A 20,768-nucleotide genomic window follows, 5' to 3' on the forward strand; every position below is an offset into this window, starting at 1 on the left:
TAGTTTCCTCTGGCCAATATCATTAAATTAATTTGGTATGTGCTGATTTTCTATGGCATGTTTCATTTCAAATACCGAAAATTGCAATTAATCAGAATATTTTGGCTTCAATGAAAATTTCTGCCCCAAACAAATTGGGTGTAGGTGTAGTATGTCCCCACATTAAATCACGGTAGTATGTATTCACATTATGGACATACGAAAATCGGAAGGACCAAACCTTTGTATGTTTTCTTTATTTTACTTTCACGTAGGTAAGGTTAGGTTAGGTGTGTTCACTGTTGATAACTTTCTTCTAAAAGTCCTGATTGAGTCAGTTTTCTGATTTGCAGTGTTCACTGAACACTCCTAACCTAACCTAACCTACGTGAAAGTAAAATAAAGAAAAATGAAAAACTTCCTACCAATTCAAATGTGGAGACATACTATACTTATTGTCTTTCTTCTTCCAATGTAGAGACATACTACACCTACCTATACCAATAAATTGACCGCAGTACGCGTCCGTTAACCCTTAAATTTAGAAAGGGGAAGATAGTTTGATCCCTCACTGTCGCTCAAGCATTTTCTGTTAACACAGCCGAACTCAAACCCGAGCGAAAGGCTATCTTTCCAGGTGTTTGCCAGCTTTGGCTGCAAGTCCCTTCACCCTTCTGGTTCTAACTCTTGAGAAACACCCAACTGATAAAATTGAAATTTGGAGGCTGCACTGGTGACACTTCCCTCTCAGCGGATTTGAATTCTCTCCAGGACTGGCGGGAAAGGATTTTCTGTTATCGATGGCGAACTCCTATCGAAATGCCATATTTCCAGTTGGTTGTCAGTTCGGGCTGCATAAAGTTTGAATATTATGTGGACAAACTTTCTACCGAGCGTCGAAAACTCGTTAGCTATGCTAACAGTAAGAGGGTCAGATGTTTAGCTAACGGTGTTGTCTGTTCTTTTGGAAATTGGCTTACATAACCACGCGAACTAGGAAATTGGCTTACATAACCACGCGAACTAGTGCCAATATCTAGACAAGGGAATCTAACCACACGACGATTCTAGAACAGGGGTTCCCAATCTGTTTCGTTTTAGGATACCTTTAGTGTTTCAAGGTTTTCCCGCGGCGCCCAAGTCATAATGAAACCACTCTGGTTGGTTAGGTTGCTTGTGATAAGTTAGAAAGTAAACACACATTTCAAATTCAGAAACATTTTATATGTAAAAAGTACTAAATGAGCACATATTTGGAAGTGTCATTTCAGTGACAGTATTGAAACATTTCCCAGCGCCCCTCTAAGACAGCCAAGGCGCCCCACGCTTTGGGAACCACTGCTAGAAGGGATTCTAAGCAGATGTATTTTTTTTTTTTTTTAGAATGTGCTTTCCTGGTGCATATTTATTTCTTCAAAGGAATAAGAAAGAGGTGAATAGGCAACTTAAAGGGATCAAAAACCAGCTCTTTTTGGCAAAAATGATCCAAGTATCGAAGGGCTTACCGCACAAGTGGCGTGCCTTCCCTTTGGCCCAGTATTCCTAAAAAAAGAACGTCAAATGTAGGAAAAGATGGCAAAATGAGGAATAACTACCAATAATAGTGTACGTAACCCCACCTTTCGAAAATCCTGGGCACGCCACTGCCGGCACAACACTCAATTCTTGATACATTCAGATTACACGGTTGACGGATCGAGCATATTGTACACTCCCCCCCACCATTCCTCTCCCCGCTGTGATAAGGTTCGGTTGCAGTGTTTATCTCCCTCCCGTATACCGTTGTTTCAAACCTAGGCGTTACAGCGTAACGGCAGGAGGAATGATTTCCTCTTTCAAAAGGGGGAAACGGATCGTTTGCAGTGACACAGGCAAGGCATGCAGCGTGAAATCGCTGGACGTGTACATTTTGCAGGTAGAGGAACTCGCCCGTTTCCGCGGCGTTCGAGCGTGACGTCATCTCTCAGTTTCGCCGCAAGCGGATGCTACAAGGATTTGCTTTTTAGGGGACGGGTTTATTATTAATAGGCTTTTATGTAAGAAACTTGGACGGGAATACTCTGAACGAATCTATTATACTTGGCTGGCACATTTTAGTTTAATTTTAATAAGAAGAGTTTGTAAAAAAACAATTGAATATTCAAACTTTCAAGTTCCCCAATTGGAAACCTAACTTTAATACATTACAACTTTATAAATAAATCACCACGAGAATGATCAATAAAAGATTTTATCTACAAATAAGAATCTTAAACGTTTTAGTTACTTTGAATAGGGTACAATACGTGTTGCAGTTTGACACTAAAGTAGCTATATTAATGAAGGTAAATTGTAATGTTTATGCCGTAGTGCTATTACTGTTGTATATCAAGATATTTAGTATCATTTTTCTAAACGGTAGTCAAAAGATGTAGGGTACTGTTCGTGACACTCAAAATATAATATTATAATTTATATAACTTGTTCCAGTTATTTATTTATTTCCCAAAGATCCTTAACAGAACATAATGTTCCAATAATAAAGGATCATATTAAAAACATTTATAATAAAGAATAAATATACATTTTAGAAATTACAGAAATACAGAATTACAAAATAAAAATAAAAAGATATAGGGTAGGTGAAGGTAATTATGAGACAGGGGAAAGTGAAGGTAAAAATGAGACAGTGAAATATTGCACTAACGCAGTATTTCAAACTTTGAATAAAAATCATCAAAAGTTGCCTAGGATCTTGTCTTTCATTATATGTATGTTACAGTGTTCTGAAAAAAGTCATTTACTGGGAAAAAATTCTTGACTAAAACTCCTTGTTTTATTTCAAAAAAACTTTCAAATTCCGACGACAAACTTTCGCTGTACCCAGCCATCTATTACTTTAGAAGCAAAATTGAAACCATAACTCATTGAAGGTTTAACTTTAGAGTAACATCAATGCAAAAAAAACGTAAAAAGTGTCTTTGTGACATGAGTTATGTCACTTTTCAATTTAGGTGACAAAATTAGACACGTGAAGATAAAAATGAGACAGCAGATATTTACCTCGCCTATCTTCTTCTTTTCCTTTTATGTATTTACAATTATGTTAAAGATGTCTTAACACAAAGAAAGTAAAATTGACCATCAAGTCCAGTGGAAAGCACAGAAAACCTTCAACGTGGTGACTATATATTTTTATTCGCTTCAGAGGTGGTAAAAGAAAATGTACTGAATTTCGGTACGTGTGTATCGTGCAAGAAGTTCTTCATAAAAACAATATCCAGATAAGGGAATGAGACATTCAGGAACAAAAGACACTTTTCTTGTAGACGAGAATGATATATCAGTCACAAGCCTTTCCGATATCATTGGCAAGTTGGAGGATCCAAAAACTGTGCTTTTTGGGGACAGAGTGAAATATCGATTCTCACAGCCAATTGATGTGTTAATTTCCAGCATGTATTTCAGTTTCTTGAGTTACCATATTGTTTGGTACCATGTTTCAATTACCTATTTTCCTTGTTTATTTAGATATTCATGAGCTGTATTGAAATGTTAATACCAGAATAGAATGTTCGTTTTTGAGTTTATGGGAATACCTGTAGACCTAAACTTTTTGTACAATTGATGTTTTAATTTTTTCAATTTTGGTGTTAATGAATAAGATATCTTACTGAGGAGGCCTAACATTTCATATTTTCTTAATAATAGTAGCATTGGGCATAGCCTAATATATTTATGTACTGAACTAGGCCTATCAGTAGTAGCTACACAATTTTAGTTTGCTTTCTTTCTATGTTTATGGCAAGACATAACTGCTTTACACGGTAAAATGTAGGCGAGACTATGTTACTTTCCCTATTTCATTCATTTTTTATTTAATGTGTAGCATATAGGCCTATACAGTATTCATTATGTCTCCTTATGTTCCTACAGGCCTTCTCATTTCTAAGGATTTCATGGAGCTTTTAACTCCAGAAGCCATAACTCTGTCAGTTTTCACGTTACAAAACTCATATTTTCATGCTCTGTCTCATTATTTCATTCCTACTGTTCCACAGTGCATGGCCATTGAGATATAAGCATGTCTCATTCTTACCTTCATGGTGTCTCATATTTTACCTTTTGTGAGGTTAGAAATGAGACAGTGTTTTTCATTTTTTTGGACTTTTGGGTGAACATAATCATAACAAGCCAACAAAAATGGAAGTATAACCTGAATTGTCTTGGTATAGCTTTGGTTTCATCACAATAAACCAGTTCTAGACAAAGTTCCAATAAAAGATTTAAAATGTGTGTCCTATTTACCTGCACCCACCCTAGAGAATAGAAATGGCAGTAGGTATGTTATACAAAGTTATATACAAACACAATATAGTACAAATCACAACAGAGTATTGCTAAAAGGACCTTGAAATAATTGATCCATCACTTTCATTTGAAGGTTTCGTAATAGAGCTAAAACGCATTTGAAGCTTTCTTTTCAAAGCGCAATTAATTGGTTGATTTTGGTTTATTTTACGTCGCTTTTCTGCCATCTTTGGATAATCGCAAAGATGATGATGAGTGATGGATGACATGATGAAATTGTTTAAGGGACACTCACAAAGAACGCCCAGGCTGGGATTCGAACTCGGGACCCAATAATACATGGCATGATGGTGTAGTGGCAACACAGTCGCCTTGTAATAAAAGGGCTCCGGGTCCTATATTTGGTGGAGTATTTTGGACCGCTTTTTAAACTGTATGTCAAGAACGAATTAACGTCTGAGCATACAGTGCATTGGACGTAAACGGTTTTTTTGTAGGAATGAGTTATGATGATCCATCTTTGAATAGTTAAAGAAACTACCTTTTAACTCTGGGAGAGGGGGGCATATGTGTGCATAAAAGAAGTAACAAGGTGTCAAATTCAGTAAATTATGCACGTAATGCAAAACATGCATTTGTGACCGAAATTACCAAAAAAATCAACATAAACGTGTGACAGTTTGCTTAAATTTTTACCAAAACGCATAAGAAAATAATAAGTATACGTTATCAATAAAAGCATTTGCACAGATATCGTGGTCAAATAATAAAGAATTTTGAAGTTTGTCAGTCTGTTAGAATTGCTTGGGTTTTCCTTCTCGGCAATGCGACGCGACGTCCATACCCCGCCGGTGCGTCAGCTGAAGTGTGCTACTTACCACGTGGTCCTCATGTGCCGGGCAGTGTTGCCACATCTTCCTCCGGAACATGGCCGCACGGACACACCATGAAGATAATACGATAAGGAGGGGTGGTCTGCGAAAATTGAATCTGCCTGGCTAAAGAAGGTGGGAGGGGAGGGAGAGGCTGTGTAAGTTCAGACTTCAGTCATATTGACTTCCAGTCGGCGGTAATTTAGTTATCATTTGTTTCCTAGAGTGGAGCTGCTTGAACCGATATTACGTCATCATTTCACGCCAGTATGTTAGTGGCTTCATGGTACGGGGACGACAGACAGGCTGCACGACTTCATCCTATGATTTTTTTTACTACCAAATCTCAGCGAACCGGATAACGTGTGTCCACGGCAAATTCTACACGTATACAGGGTGTCACCGTACAATCTTACACAGCGCGTATAGGACAGCAACCCAAATAAGTTTTATAGCTGATATTCTGTTTGTTGAAGCCACGTTTTGACGCCACAAACCCTCGAAGAACCCTGTCTGTATGCAACCTCGCTTTTGAGCTAGGAATGCTAAGGGCTTAACTTGCCGGGGGCACGTGCCCTCCAAAGTTTTTACGTTTATTAAAATTTACAATTTCTGAACGTGAGGAACAACAAGAGTTTCGTTACATAAAAAAAGATGCATGTACGGGTAATACCAATTTAAGCTCAGGTGGGCTATTCGGTACTAGACCTACAGTTTAAATGTGGGATAGGAACCCTTGTGCAATGTAGCTTCACTGGAAATCGAACAACGAAGCATTGATTTTCGACATTATGTTCACTTGATTTTTTTTATTTTTATAGTTTGAGCATGTTAGAACGTAGGCTATGTTTACCCATCACACAATACGAGCATAAGCCCGTTAACTAAAACAAAATTGATGATAGGACCCGTACAAGAAAAGAAAAGAATAAAATACCTACGTCTGTTAGAAATTTCCTGACTCAATTTTATAACCTAAATGCATGGTTCTAGTTAACGACTGGCGGATTACATCAACAATACATGCGAAGTTTCAGATCCTGTATGCTTATGGTTCATGCTTATTTTCTAGCTTGCATAAATGGTGTCTGATTTGTGTAACCTCATCCTAACCTCGAAGCTTGCACTTTTTAAACCTGGTGTAGATGCTGTGCCTAACGGCGATGACGTCACGCACCACTGCCTGCGCAGGCTTTCATTTATACCAGATGGCATTGGCTGCATTTATTATCCGTGAAGGAGAAGACACCACAGGCATCTAGTATAACAGAGCGTCTTGTTTTGTAGGTCGTGTTTTGCTACGAAATTTTTCGCCACACGCGTCGTTCTTGTTGGAACGGGAAGAACGCACGAAATGGATTCCCGATGATGGCCACAAATGGTGGCTTACACTGGCTTCTAGCCAGGGGATACCAGGTGCGGCTTTTAGCAGCGTTTCCTTGTATCTGAAGCAAAGGAAGACGGACATCCGTGACGTTGACGGGATATTTCGACGCAGGCAATGACGTAATAAATTGGTACCTCCCTGTAAAATTCATTCGCAGAACTTCATCATTCATGCTTTTGTGAGCGGATATGTATGCGAGTGATTGCAAAGTGTTTCCGTCATCTCCATGATAGTCTCTGCTTATGTGTACGAGGGATGTTCAAAAAGTAAGGCATTTACACAAAATGTGCAACTGTACTGGCGTTTCAGAGGGCGCTGGGCCATGTCACAGCTGTATGTAGTTTCTCCTGGAGTAAGCATTCGCTTTTGTGTCTGAATATTTCACTATTCTTCCTTTGTTTTTCTCTAATTCTTACTTTCACAGTTTCGGTATTTCTCACAATTTCTCGCTTTCTCTCTATTTGTTTTCTCTCATCCTTACTCAAAGTATCTCAGTTTTTCTTAGTATTTTTCACAGTATCTCGCTCTCTCTCTGTGTTTTCTTAGCAGACCTTCGTGGCTGATTGATTAGCACACCGCGCTATGACGCCAGGGAGTCCCGGAATCATATCGCTTTCTCTCGGTGTTTCTCGCAACATATCGGTTTCTCTCGGTGTTTCTCGCAACATATCGCTTTCTCTGCGTTTCTCGCAACACATCGCTTTCTCTGCGTTTCTCGCAACACATCGCTTTCTCTGAGTTTCTCGCAACACATCGCTTTCTCTGCGTTTCTCGCAACACATCGCTTTCTCTGCGTTTCTCGCAACACATCGCTTTCTCTGCGTTTCTCGCAACACATCGCTTCCTCTGCGTTTCTCGCAACACATCGCTTCCTCTGCGTTTCTCGCAACACATCGCTTTCTCTGCGTTTCTCGCAACACATCGCTTTCTCTGCGTTTCTCGCAACACATCGCTTTCTCTGCGTTTCTCGCAACACATCGCTTTCTCTGCGTTTCTCGCAACACATCGCTTTCTCTGCGTTTCTCGCAACACATCGCTTCCTCTGCGTTTCTCGCAACACATCGCTTCCTCTGCGTTTCTCGCAACACATCGCTTCCTCTGCGTTTCTCGCAACACATCGCTTCCTCTGCGTTTCTCGCAACACATCGCTTCCTCTGCGTTTCTCGCAACACATCGCTTCCTCTGCGTTTCTCGCAACACATCGCTTCCTCTGCGTTTCTCGCAACACATCGCTTTCTCTGCGTTTCTCGCAACACATCGCTTTCTCTGCGTTTCTCGCAACACATCGCTTTCTCTGCGTTTCTCGCAACACATCGCTTTCTCTGCGTTTCTCGCAACACATCGCTTTCTCTTAAGCATTTCTCGCAACACATCGCTTTCTCTTAAGCATTTCTCGCAACACATCGCTTTCTCTTAAGCATTTCTCGCAACACATCGCTTTCTCTTAAGCATTTCTCGCAACACATCGCTTTCTCTTAAGCATTTCTCGCAACACATCGCTTTCTCTTGAGCATTTCTCGCAACACATCGCTTTCTCTTGAGCATTTCTCGCAACACATCGCTTTCTCTTGAGCATTTCTCGCAACACATCGCTTTCTCTTGAGCATTTCTCGCAACACATCGCTTTCTCTTGAGCATTTCTCGCAACACATCGCTTTCTCTTGAGCATTTCTCGCAACACATCGCTTTCTCTTGAGCATTTCTCGCAACACATCGCTTTCTCTTAAGCATTTCTCGCAACACATCGCTTTCTCTTAAGCATTTCTCGCAACACATCGCTTTCTCTTGAGCATTTCTCGCAACACATCGCTTTCTCTTGAGCATTTCTCGCAACACATCGCTTTCTCTTGAGCATTTCTCGCAACACATCGCTTTCTCTTGAGCATTTCTCGCAACACATCGCTTTCTCTTGAGCATTTCTCGCAACACATCGCTTTCTCTTGAGCATTTCTCGCAACACATCGCTTTCTCTTGAGCATTTCTCGCAACACATCGCTTTCTCTTGAGCATTTCTCGCAACACATCGCTTTCTCTTGAGCATTTCTCGCAACACATCGCTTTCTCTTGAGCATTTCTCGCAACACATCGCTTTCTCTTGAGCATTTCTCGCAACACATCGCTTTCTCTTGAGCATTTCTCGCAACACATCGCTTTCTCTTGAGCATTTCTCGCAACACATCGCTTTCTCTTGAGCATTTCTCGCAACACATCGCTTTCTCTTGAGCATTTCTCGCAACACATCGCTTTGTCTTGAGCATTTCTCGCAACACATCGCTTTGTCTTGAGCATTTCTCGCAACACATCGCTTTGTCTTGAGCATTTCTCGCAACACATCGCTTTGTCTTGAGCATTTCTCGCAACACATCGCTTTGTCTTGAGCATTTCTCGCAACACATCGCTTTGTCTTGAGCATTTCTCGCAACACATCGCTTTGTCTTGAGCATTTCTCGCAACACATCGCTTTGTCTTGAGCATTTCTCGCAACACATCGCTTTGTCTTGAGCATTTCTCGCAACACATCGCTTTGTCTTGAGCATTTCTCGCAACACATCGCTTTGTCTTGAGCATTTCTCGCAACACATCGCTTTGTCTTGAGCATTTCTCGCAACACATCGCTTTGTCTTGAGCATTTCTCGCAACACATCGCTTTGTCTTGAGCATTTCTCGCAACACATCGCTTTGTCTTGAGCATTTCTCGCAACACATCGCTTTGTCTTTGAGCATTTCTCGCAGCATTTCTAATATTATTTTGCTTTCTCCCAGCTTTTCCCGTAATCACTAGCGGCGATTTGGTGCCAGAAGGGGGAGGGGCAAGGACAGTTTACTTTTTTCTTGGGTAACTACCCCCTCGCTCCCCATTATCGTCGCTACTACCCATAATACCGTATTCTGAGTTCTCAGTATTTCCTACATTATCTCGCCTTCTCTCAGGTTTTCACTCTTTTCCTCGATATCTCTTTAAGAGCTCTTTCTGTCCCTTCATATTTTTCTCTTATTCTTCTCGCTACCTTCAATTCCTAATGTTTTCTTCTCGCTCTGTTGCTATCGCACTTTCTGTCCAGTCCTCAGGACTTCATCTAGTTGCCAAAGGCAGTGAGTGGCCCTGCGAGCAGTTCTTGCGTGAAATCGAGCTCCGTAGCATTTCACTTTCCTTTCTTTGCGTTCTTGCTAATTCTTGCGACATCGCGAAGGCTGAGGCAAAACATCTCAGTCCACGGAATCGTTCTATATTTAAAATTCAGACGTAGCAAGAGAGGACTTCATTCTAACCACAAGATTAAAAAGCGTTCGGTCTTATTTGGAAATATGACGTAATGGGGGCGTGGGAGGGGATACTGCGTATGGTGGAGTTTTCCTCCAACCGAGCATATCCTGGACATGACCAATCAACTCTTGGCCACCTAGCTCTCTTACCATCAGGTTTACCAATAAGGATCCCGTTTTCAGTGTCATGTAACCTTCTCCACTCACTCGTTGCTTCATTGATTTGGTGTATTTTACTGTGCTTTTCTGTCGCTTTTAGCTAATCGCGAAGATGAGGATGAATGATGACATGAAGTTGGTAAAAGGACACTCGCGAAGAAAACACATGCCCAGGTCGGTATTCGAACCCGGGACCAGTCTTCTCCACTCGTTTGATCACAGTTCCGGTCCGCACCTCCCCCCACTGACTTTGTGATAACACTGCCGGCTTGTAATCAAGAGGTCCCGTGTCCGATCACCGGCGTAGGCAGAGTAATTTGAATTGGACATCCCCACTTTCCAAAAATATTGGGTGGGCTGATTTGTTTTCTAATTTTATGCAATAATATATGTCATAAGAAGGCTGAGGATTTTCCCAAAAATGCTTTTTTTTGGGGAGGGGGCAGAAAACGCTTTTGCGTTTAAAACAGTTTCAGGTTATTTCTGACAGGAGTACATGCATTTTATAGTGACTGTTTTGGCCTATTTTTAGTTATTAGTGCCTATTTCGAAGATAACTGCTCTGTGGGTGCCTAATCCGGAAAATTACTGCCTATTTTGTATTTTCGGTACTTTTTTGCCTGCGTACTTTCAATAGTATAGTGCTTGTCTTTCCCCATCCTGGTTACAAGCCTTTATCCTTTCTTAATAACGATGTGACCACGGGTAGTGTAAATGAAAATAGGACACTGAATAGTATTATTTTGGACATTAACAAATGTATTGAAATATTTTCATAAAACTCGGTGAGAATTCTTAGTGTATAGTGACGAAACGTTGTTTTCTTAAGCGCGGGGACTTTATTCCAAAATAAAATATGACAGCACCCAAATTATTGGATGGGCTAGAGCCCCCACAGCCCCATATATAAGTTGACGCTACTGCTGCGAACAACAATCGCCGAAAAGTTTATCGCCCGCTCCCTGATCTGCAAGTATCGTAAACATGGCAACATGAAGTGGCAACGCTACGAGGCATGCGTATGTGTGTCGGCGGCCTCCTCAAGGCCAAGGCTGGTCCTGGCTACGGCGTTCGGTGCACAGGGAAGTGATCCTCCGTGACGTACGCAGGGAATCGAGAAGATAATCGTATTGCAGTCTCGTTCTCGTGTCTTGTCTGGAAGGACAGGTCTGTCTCCGCAAGTTTTGCTTCACGTTCACTTTTTTTTATGATTAGGGGATAATCGGGACTGGACCTACAGTTTAAAGTTCGAGCATGACTGGGAATGGGCACATAATCTGTATAACGGATATTCTGATTCAGTTTCGGATGTAACTGATAATCTGGATAGCACAGATTTGGTGAAGAATTTGTAGAAAATCCGTGCAGTGAAATACGAACTTGACGAATAAAAGAATGCGCGGATAGCCTGTGAAACGGATAAAGGATAAAACTGTCCGGATAGTATATTCGGTTATCCGAACAATTAGAATAATCCGGATAAAATTTATCCCGAATTGGCACTGTGCCCCCCCCCCCCTTTTTCCTTTCGATCTCCGCACCGAATTTCCCGGGTTAGATTCCCTGTTTTTCTGTTGGTGAATGTTCTTTCATCAATTTTATTATATCATCACTCATCACCAGGCCACGGATTTTGATGACGTAAAAATCTTTGAAAAATGACCCGAAGATTCGTACAAAACTCAATCTGCTTATTGGAAATATTATATATATTCCAAGACAAACAATTTAACAATTGCTTCTTCACCTTGTTGTTTTGTACGGACTGTGAATAAGAAACTCGACAATGTTGCATTTCGCGATTTCCAGAGAGGCTTTGTTGCGCTGGTAGTGAAACACAGAGTAAGTACCGCAAGATAACATTCGCACAAAACAGAAATTGTTGAACTTCTTATGTTTCAGCATGCAATGACACAATTTTTTTTAAAAAAATGGCCTAAAAATGACGCAAAAGTTTTAAAAAAGTGACCTAATAAATGACGCAAAAGTTTAAAAAATGACCTGAAATGACGCAATTTTTTTTAAAAAAAGTGACCGTGAAATAAAACAATAAAAAATAACCAAAAATGACCTAACAAACTTACATTTCTTCAACCTGAGGAGGGTGTTCAGGATTTCTGTACTAGTTAGCAATGTCTACGTAGCACCAGTTAAAAGATGAAATGTCATCAAAATCCGGCCTCTGCATCACCATCTTCGCGATTACCCAACATTGGCAGAAAAGAGAAGTGAAATAAACCAAACGAATCGGTCAAGGCGCTCCATGCTCGGCCCCGGTGGATGCACATATTGGTTCGGGTCTAATTTTAAAACCGTAGGCCCAGTCCCGATTAGCCTTCTCTGCATAAAGTGGACTTAAAGCAACATCACGCAAACTGAAAACACGTAGGCTTAGATACCGGTGTGTTAAAAAAAAATGTATACACACTTTAAAATGGAATAGCTGTTATATTATTGTCAGTATTACAACAATACAAAAGGAAAAGTTACAGCATATACACAGTTTCTGCGTGCAATTACATAAGTACTCAAACTGCAAACCGCCAGCCTGCAAACACCTTTGCACACGATGCTGTACATTCCTGATGACATGTCCCAGAGTAGCCACAGGGATTGCTGATCTTCCCTTATGCATATACACCACTGTTCCTTCCCTTTCAAACTTAATCGCGCAAGCGAGCAATGATTAGGCGTGTTGGCGGTTGAGTTCCATATTCCTGCCTACATTGTCGTTGCACTTCAGACATTCTCGAACTTCCAATACCACTTCAGAATGTTTTTTTCGCACCTCGAACAGTGATGTGCGTCTACGTGTAAACATCGATAGTCTGCATTCTACACGTAGACAATTTTATACACGTAGATTACGTAATCTATGTAAACAACCACATGGTGATAACTTAGCAAAGGGCGCCGTGGAATAAAAATAATATTATGCTGCGTATCAGTTGTTGATGTGTAAGGATAACTTTTCATACTCTTTCTTCCAAATTCGAACAATTTCTCACCTAGGAAGGAACCTAATATAGGAAATATTCTAGTGTTTTATGGGCAAGAGACCACTCTTGGCTCACGACTGCCATCTGTTGTATTTTTTGCATACTATTTATCTTCTTTCGTAGTTGATGATGGAAGAGAAGAGAAATTTTGTTGTAAATAGGATTCTTTTCCGTTCGTTAGGAACCAATATAGTTGAAAATGTCACTTTCCTTTCACGAAAGCCTTGAAAATTAATTTTAATGCAATTAGATTGTCTACGTAGTCTATGTAAACTACAACCCAATGTAATTACGTGTAGACAACGCATGTAGACGTAAACTTATAGTCTACGGCACGTCACTGACCTCGAATGACATCAATGTTTGCACCATCGATGCACTTTATCAACTTACTGCACCGCATCGCGTTGCGCATCGCATTGTGCAGCGCATTGCGTCGCTGAACAAACACTAAGGCTATCTGTTGCTGTTTCTGAACAATAGTACTACACGCTGAACCCGTAGCCAACGGGAATTGAAGCGTATTGCATGTATGACATGCTTTTAAAGTGTGTATACATTTTTTTGGGCACCCCGGTATTCTCCTCATGAGTGGTGGCAAAATGAAGATGAGAATTTTGTGCATGTGATGGATGCATTCTTTGCGAATGGCCGTCATACCATCCATAATCTTCATCGTCGCGATTAGCGAAAAGTAGCAGAAAAGCGACGCTAAGTAAGGAAGAAAATACATAAATTACAGTATGTGTAGTGTCGGGATTCCTATAGTATTTTTGAGGTGGCACCTTATTTGTAATATTTTTCTTAACCTGTGTTACATGTTTTTTTCGTGTAAATTTCCAAACCTGCTCGTATGTAATTACGAAAGGCGAGAAGTTTGCTTAGCAAGTGGCCGTTTTGCATACAGGCTACTCGTGGACAATTTGTCTTAACACTAATCCGGATTGCACGACCGAACCAAATATGGCGGCGAGGCGAAAGTGGGGCGGAAACGGTACAAATATATTCCCACGCTCCGGCATGTGTGGCGGCCATGTTTATTCCCCCCCCTTCTCCCCATTTTTAACAGGAATCTGGAGGGCCATTACCAAAGATTTTCCAACCTGGCGCGGAAAGACCAGGATGTGCCGTGGACTACTTTCGATAGGACGTGAAGTGAATTGCTGACAACTTTCCTAGTTCCCCCCCCCCCTCTTCTCCTTTTGGATCAATAATTTATTCCCGAAATTTTCGCATAATTGCAAGAGGATATGTGTGTATTTACTCTAGGACTTTTCAAGCGGAACTCAATGAATTTCGGGACTTATTGAAGCGTAGCTCTTTTCTTTTTCATTCTTACAGAAAACTTGAAATAAAATTATATCTGAATGGAACGTTTGTTTTATTTAGTTCATATTTTACTTTTCTCTCTGCCTGTCTTTTCTGGTGGATAATTTGACCACCTTTGTTTTTTTTTTATCAATTTGCTCTTTTAAGGTGGTCTACTGTGTGTTCTTCTATTACTCTACTCGATTCTCAGGTCGAAATTCCAACATAGGATACCTAGAGACAAGGTTTCCTGACCCACTACTTCAGGTGTTACCGACCTCATTAGGGTGTTCACCTGAATGCTCAAATGTTTCTGCGTCATAATAAAAGGTAAGGAAAGATTTCTGGCTTCATGTCCTCCTAAAATCTGTACACCCTTGCAACACACACACACGTACAGAGTTTAGAATCTTACCGGTTTTTTGGTTAATGATTTATTTACCTTTCTATTTTAGGTTAACAATTTATCTTTTTTGAGGTTAACAGTTTAGTCTTTGAAAAGTTAACAATTTACCTGTTTTTTTCTTGGGTTAAAAATTGGCCTTGCTTTTATTAGTTAACCTTGGTTTCTTGGGTTAAGAATTTACGTTGTTTTTGGGTTAACAAAATGATTTCGCACACCTTTCTCTCTCTCTATGGAAAGAAGTGGAGAGAGAGAGCGCGCTTCCCTTCTCTTTGTTTTCTTCGTTCCCCCCCTCTCTCTATCTATCTCTATCTCCTTTCTGGGATCATTTTTATCTTTTCTTTCACCTCTCTCTCTCTCTCTCTCTCTCTCTCTCTCTCTCTCACTCTTTCTCTCTCTCTCTCTCTCTCTCTTCCTCTCTCTCTCACTCTTTCTCTCTCTCTCTCTCTCTCTCTTCCTTCCCCAGAGGGAGAGTGAGAGTGTGTGTCTTTCTTTCTTTCTCTTTCTCTCTTTCTCTTTCACTTTCTCTCTCCTCTCTCTTTCTCTCTCTCCTCTTTCTTTCTCTTTCTCTTTCCTTTCCCCCTAGACTCCTCTTCTCTCATCTCCTCTTTTCTCTTCGTTGGGAGAGGGAGAGAGAAGGAAAGAGGGAGAGGGAGGGAGACAGAGAACTAGAGAGAGGAGAGGAAGAGAGAGAGATAGAAAAAGAAGAGTAAAAGAAAAAAGAGAGAAAAGTGTGATTTCGCACACCTTTACTGTTTTGGGGTGAGAAATTTTTCTCTTTTTGGTGAACTTCTGTTACACTGTGTACCCTGTCAACCCCATTTTAAAGAAAGTTGCACCAAATTTCTTCATCTGTGTTAATCTAAAATGTAGAACGTTTACTCGCTGTGTATATTATTTACTTTGATTTGACCGCTTGTTTCTCTTTGTGTCGTTTTCAGAAATCGGGAAAGTTCGGAGTAACCTTTTCCAAATCAATGGGACGAAGAAAGAGCCCCTCTCGCTTCCAGACGCCCAGGGGCCCGTCACCACCATGTCGGAGAAGGTGTACGTGCCGGTGAAGGAGCACCCAGACGTGAGTACACTTTCTTTCTATTTAAGTCTGGCGCTCGTGTAGTCCAGCGAACGTTCCGTGCAGGCGCGAGTTTCCCGCCTGCACGGTAGACCTCTAGGCCAGTGAACAGTAGTTGGGTGGAGGGACAGTTTGGGTTGGGAGGTTAAAATACTGCTGCTCAAGCCCAGTTTCCATTCTGACAAGTTTCAGACTCATGACGCGCGTCATTACTTCTGCAAGGTACGCCCGCAACAACACTGGAGTGCAGGACCGCAGTGTAGTGTTGTGCAGTGCTTTAGAGTAGTTTAGTGTTTCTTCTCTTTTATTGTAATAATTTGGTGGTGATTTAACTTGTGTAAAAATGGAGAATACAGCTATGGCCCGTTTTGTGGTTATGGCAGGCGCGTACTGGTGACATTCCACAACACTGACTCCAGTTCATATTCCTCTATACGATTTACTACTTTATCTTTCGAGCACTACATATTGTCCACAAAACAAAACACTCACGTACAACTACGCAACCAAGTACAACAGCTACACTCAAATAACAGGACGTTTTGTCTTGCCGCCGCTTCAGTCCGAACAGCGAGCACGTGGTTGTAGTTGCGTCGTCTGTTTCTTCTCTAGCGAAACCACAATGAAAACAACCTGCGCAGACCCGCGATTCCTGTGCACCTTACTCCTGCGAGGAGGGGAGGGGGAGAGTGGACCATGCTTCCTTATGGCCCGAGCTAAAAGGAAGAAGGGAAAGCTGCGCGGGGACTTTCCGTCCAAGGTTATTTTCCTTGTGGTCGCTCTGTAGTGCGCATGCATGCTCGTGCCCCAGGAACTTGCTGCAGGCTGTTTCCATCGTCTGCGCCGCATGCCGCGCGGCATGTTGCGCGGCAAATTTGTGGTAATGGAAACGGGGCTTTAGCCGCCTTCATTTTCAGACAACCACCAATAGCCCGTCTAGTTGGCAGCACTTTTTGACAGCAGGTGAAGTGCAGGCGCATCCCGGTGCAAGGAAATTGCGTACAACCAAGTAGACTATAGCAGTGTTCGTGTTCAGAAAATTCAACAAATGCCTGTCTGCTGCTTCAAACTTTCATTTGATTAGTTAGCACCACTACACCACTTCAGAACGTGGTGCAAACGGTGCAGACACCCAAATACACTACTTGACACCAAATCAAAGAAGTAGACGAGTCAGTGTTGCACCGTGTAATCAACTAGACGCCATTGTTGCTACATGAAGGGAAATTTCCCTTCTGCAGGGATATTCTGACCGAATTATAAGCCAAAAAGGGAAAATGAATTTCGATGAAAAAATACCAAAATTTCAGGGAAATTTGAAGATATCAGACTGAATAAAACACATTTATGTTAGGTTCTACTTTCACATTCACAATTTTATTTTACTGTCACTTCTTATTTCCACTCCCTTCAGTTCAAGCCTAAGAGTATATTTAAATTTCTATTTTGTTAAGGTTTTACGCCGCTTTTTTATATCATCGGTTAATAGCGTTATGAAATGGGTGATTGAACAAACACTCATGCTTGGCCAAGGTTCGAACTTGGAACATTTGGCAAGATTATGTAAGAATTGTTTAACATTATTCGTAAATACGAGCATGGACCAACCAAAATACTAGGTACTGCCTATTTATATTGTTATTTACTTACTTATTATCAGCACAAAAACATTTTATCATTTTTTTTAGTTGAAGGGAAAAAATAGTGGAAAAAGGGAAATTTCGCCCATTGCAGAGGGAAATTGTAAATGAGATTGTGGCAACACTGTTAGTCGCGCGAGTGCAGAGCGAGTCAAAATGTGCAGCGAAGTAGACGGGGCTATGAGAGAGAGTGCCTCACTGCACCATTATTCACGAATCCGATGACGAGATGTTTCCCACTACATAAACGCGACCGACGAAGCCTCCTCCCTCTCCTTTCCGCCATTTCTAACAACGATACAGCCCCGCCGCTCGCTCTGTATTCCACGTACATTAGAGAGCGCTTCTCCACAAATAGGGTTGGTTGGCCTTGCTTGTTTTAGGGTTACTTAAGATGGACTGCGTAGTGTGGTCGTAGAGGATTCAGATGGTTTGTAATGTAAATGTTTTGCGCCTATCTTCGTGGCTGAGTGGTTAGCACAGCGTACCACGGGTTCCGGGTTCGAGTCCTGGCCTGATGGATGTTCTCTAAGTGTCCTATCAATTTAATCTCATCATCGCTCATTCCCATCTTCGCGATTAGCCAAACATGGCAGAAAATCGAAGTAAATCAATCAATCAAATTAACTGGTTCGATCCCTCCCTCCAAACCATGAGGCTCTGGCTCTACCTGTGAGAGTCAGTAGATACGCCTGCATTTTTTTCAAATATACTAATCAACTCGGCTGTAGTACAGTGTGTTCCAAAATAATATTTACACCCTTTGAATGTTAATAACAGAGAGACTATGAAAGATAATTTGACTGGACTTCAGGAGCGTATATTCTAGGCTAGCTAGGCTCTCTGTGAAGCCTGAAGTCGAGAGAATAAAATACAGGAGAAAAATCCATCAGAAATTGTAAATAAAATTATTCATATCAGTGAGATGATGATGGTGAGTGATTCTGGAGTTGGCAACCTCATTTTCCGTGGAGTTGGCAACCTCATTTTCCGTGGGGTTGGCAACCTCACTTTCCGTGGGGTTGGCAACTTCATTTCTATTCATAGCCTAGGACCATGTGACATAGTGATATATCCCAGACCTTAGATTCAGGATACTCCACTGCTGGACTTTTTGTATTTGAAGTTGCAATGTCTATATTAAGTATGTGTAGGCATTCTGTTGTTCTTAGTTCCATCACAGCCCACCAGACGGTAGGCATGAGTGTACCGAAAGTGGCAGAGGTGAGCATGGGCGTAACTTGGGACCTAACTAATTAAATGGCCTAATTTTGTAGGGGCAGAATTAAAGTGGGCCTAATTTTGAGGGGACAGAATCAGACTTGGGCCTAATTTTGAGGGGGCAGAATCAAACCTGGGGCTTAAGTTTGGGTGAAGAGACTCGAAAAGTTTTCCATCCCATAAAAACAGCGTCCAGGATTATTTGCTAAATGAGTGTGACGTTTGCGAAATCACAAATATTACTCTGCATTACTTTGCGCCTGAGGTACACTAGCTTGTAAATTTTAATAAACCCGAAAATTTTGGGGGCAAAATTGCCCCCGCCAAGTTACGCCTATGGTGGTGAGCAATGTAAGAAGTGTCAAATAACCACCCATATCTCCCAATTTAACACAGTTCGGTTTCTACCTCTGGGAAACTGAAGAACGATGTGTACCCCACAAAGCCATGGTCACTGTATGACATGAAACATGCTCTTGACGCTATCTGTGCTTCCCTTCCTGTGGAAACCATATCTGCTGTTTGTTGATTTGTCGATCTGTTCTATAGCATTCCAAAGTATTGGTGCCAATGAACATCTATACTTGCTGTTGTTAGTGTTCTCATTATTAACGTTCAAACGTTAACTATTTTGGAACACACTGTAGTATGTGAATTACCGCCGGCGAATCGAACTCTCCTTACTTTGAAGGAAATTCCCAATCAATCAGCTTCAGGGCGGCTCTGACGTCATCGCAGAGCATGGCCCTAGCCTGCTTGAAGCGCCACGGAGTCTATTTCCTCTTATTTTTGACTCCTCACTAAACACACCGGCAACACCGACCCGTTGCTCCTTTTTTTCTTTTTTAAGAACATTGGCAACGCTGCTTGGCAGTTCCTATTTCTGAACACGGTTCCACAAATAGACACCACGTCCTGGCAACTTGAACCCCCACACACGCTCGTAAGGGTGCGCGAAAGACTTTCCTTCTCCGCACCAACATATGGAGATTCTCCCGACCTCATATAGTTTTACAGCTTCCTAACAGTACGCCTTTCATAGTGAGGATGAGTCATTTGCGAACGGTTCTCATCGAACTGGCCACAATCGGTGAACGATTCAAGTTATTGTGGACCCCCACATGTGTAGAAATATAGAGGGGAGTCGCACGTGCCGGGCCTATGAAAGGAGTTTGTTTTGATAATTCAGCAGGTTTTTTTCCTTAGGTTGTGTTAGGCTTCGTTAATCTTTTCGCTTCTGTTCCAGTGTGCGTTTATTTCGAATCTTCGTTTGTTGACCTTTTTCGGTTGCGGTTTCTCTTTATCGGTATTACACCCGTGTTGTCGATCTTCTTTCTAATTTTCCGTGCTTTTTTTTCTCACCTTCTGCTCTTGTTTACTATCTCTAAGCTCTTGTTTTCTACCTTTTATGCTAGTTTCCCATGCTATTATTTTCGTCGGTTGTTTCCCCTGCCATTGTCTGGTGTTTTCCTGCCATTCTTTTCGTCGGGTGTTTTCCTGCCATTCTTTTCGTCGGGTGTTTTCCTGCCATTCTTTTCGTCGGGTGTTTTCCTGCCATTCTTTTCGTCGGGTGTTGTCCTGCCATTCTTTTCGTCGGGTGCTTTCATCCCATTCTTTTCGTCTGGTATTTTCATCCTATTCTTTTCGTCTGGTATTTTCATCCCGTTCTTTTCGTCGGGTGCTTTCATCCCGTTCTTTTCGTCGGGTGCTTTCATCCCGTTCTTTTCGTCGGGTGCTTTCATCCCAATTCTTTTCGTCGGGTGCTTTCGTCCCAATTCTTTTCGTCGGGTGCTTTCGTCCCAATTCTTTTCGTCGGGTGCTTTCGTCCCATTCTTTTCGTCGGGTGCTTTCGTCCCAATTCTTATCGTCGGGTGCTTTCGTCCCATTCTTTTCGTCTGGGTGCTTTCGTCCCATTCTTTTCGTCTGGTGCTTTCGTCCCATTTTCTTCGTCTGGTGCTTTCGTCCCATTCTCTTCGTCGGGTGCTTTCGTCCCATTCTCTTCGTCGGGTGCTTTCGTGCCATTCTCTTCGTCGGGTGCTTTCGTGCCATTCTCTTCGTCGGGTGCTTTCGTGCCATTCTCTTCGTCGGGTGCTTTCGTGCCATTCTCTTCGTCGGGTGCTTTCGTGCCATTCTCTTCGTCTGGTGCTTTCGTCCCATTCTCTTCGTCTGGTGCT

The 20,768-nt window shown here is 41.7% G+C and overlaps 1 protein-coding gene across 8 annotated transcripts in view; it reads left to right on the forward strand.

The window, feature by feature from the left end:
* how (protein held out wings) overlaps positions 1-20,768 on the forward strand; it is a 170,472-nt gene that overhangs the window by 78,813 nt on the left and 70,891 nt on the right. For all 8 annotated transcript variants that reach the window (XM_083134461.1, XM_083134460.1, XM_083134466.1 and 5 more), the window contains exon 2: positions 15,603-15,736. In XM_083134461.1, coding sequence (XP_082990587.1) covers positions 15,603-15,736 — 134 coding nt within the window. The remainder of the gene's footprint in view (positions 1-15,602; positions 15,737-20,768) is intronic.

Source organism: Lepisma saccharinum, chromosome 13, assembly GCF_977018435.1.
Source record: "Lepisma saccharinum chromosome 13, izLepSacc3.1, whole genome shotgun sequence".
Classification (NCBI taxonomy): domain Eukaryota; kingdom Metazoa; phylum Arthropoda; class Insecta; order Zygentoma; family Lepismatidae; genus Lepisma; species Lepisma saccharinum.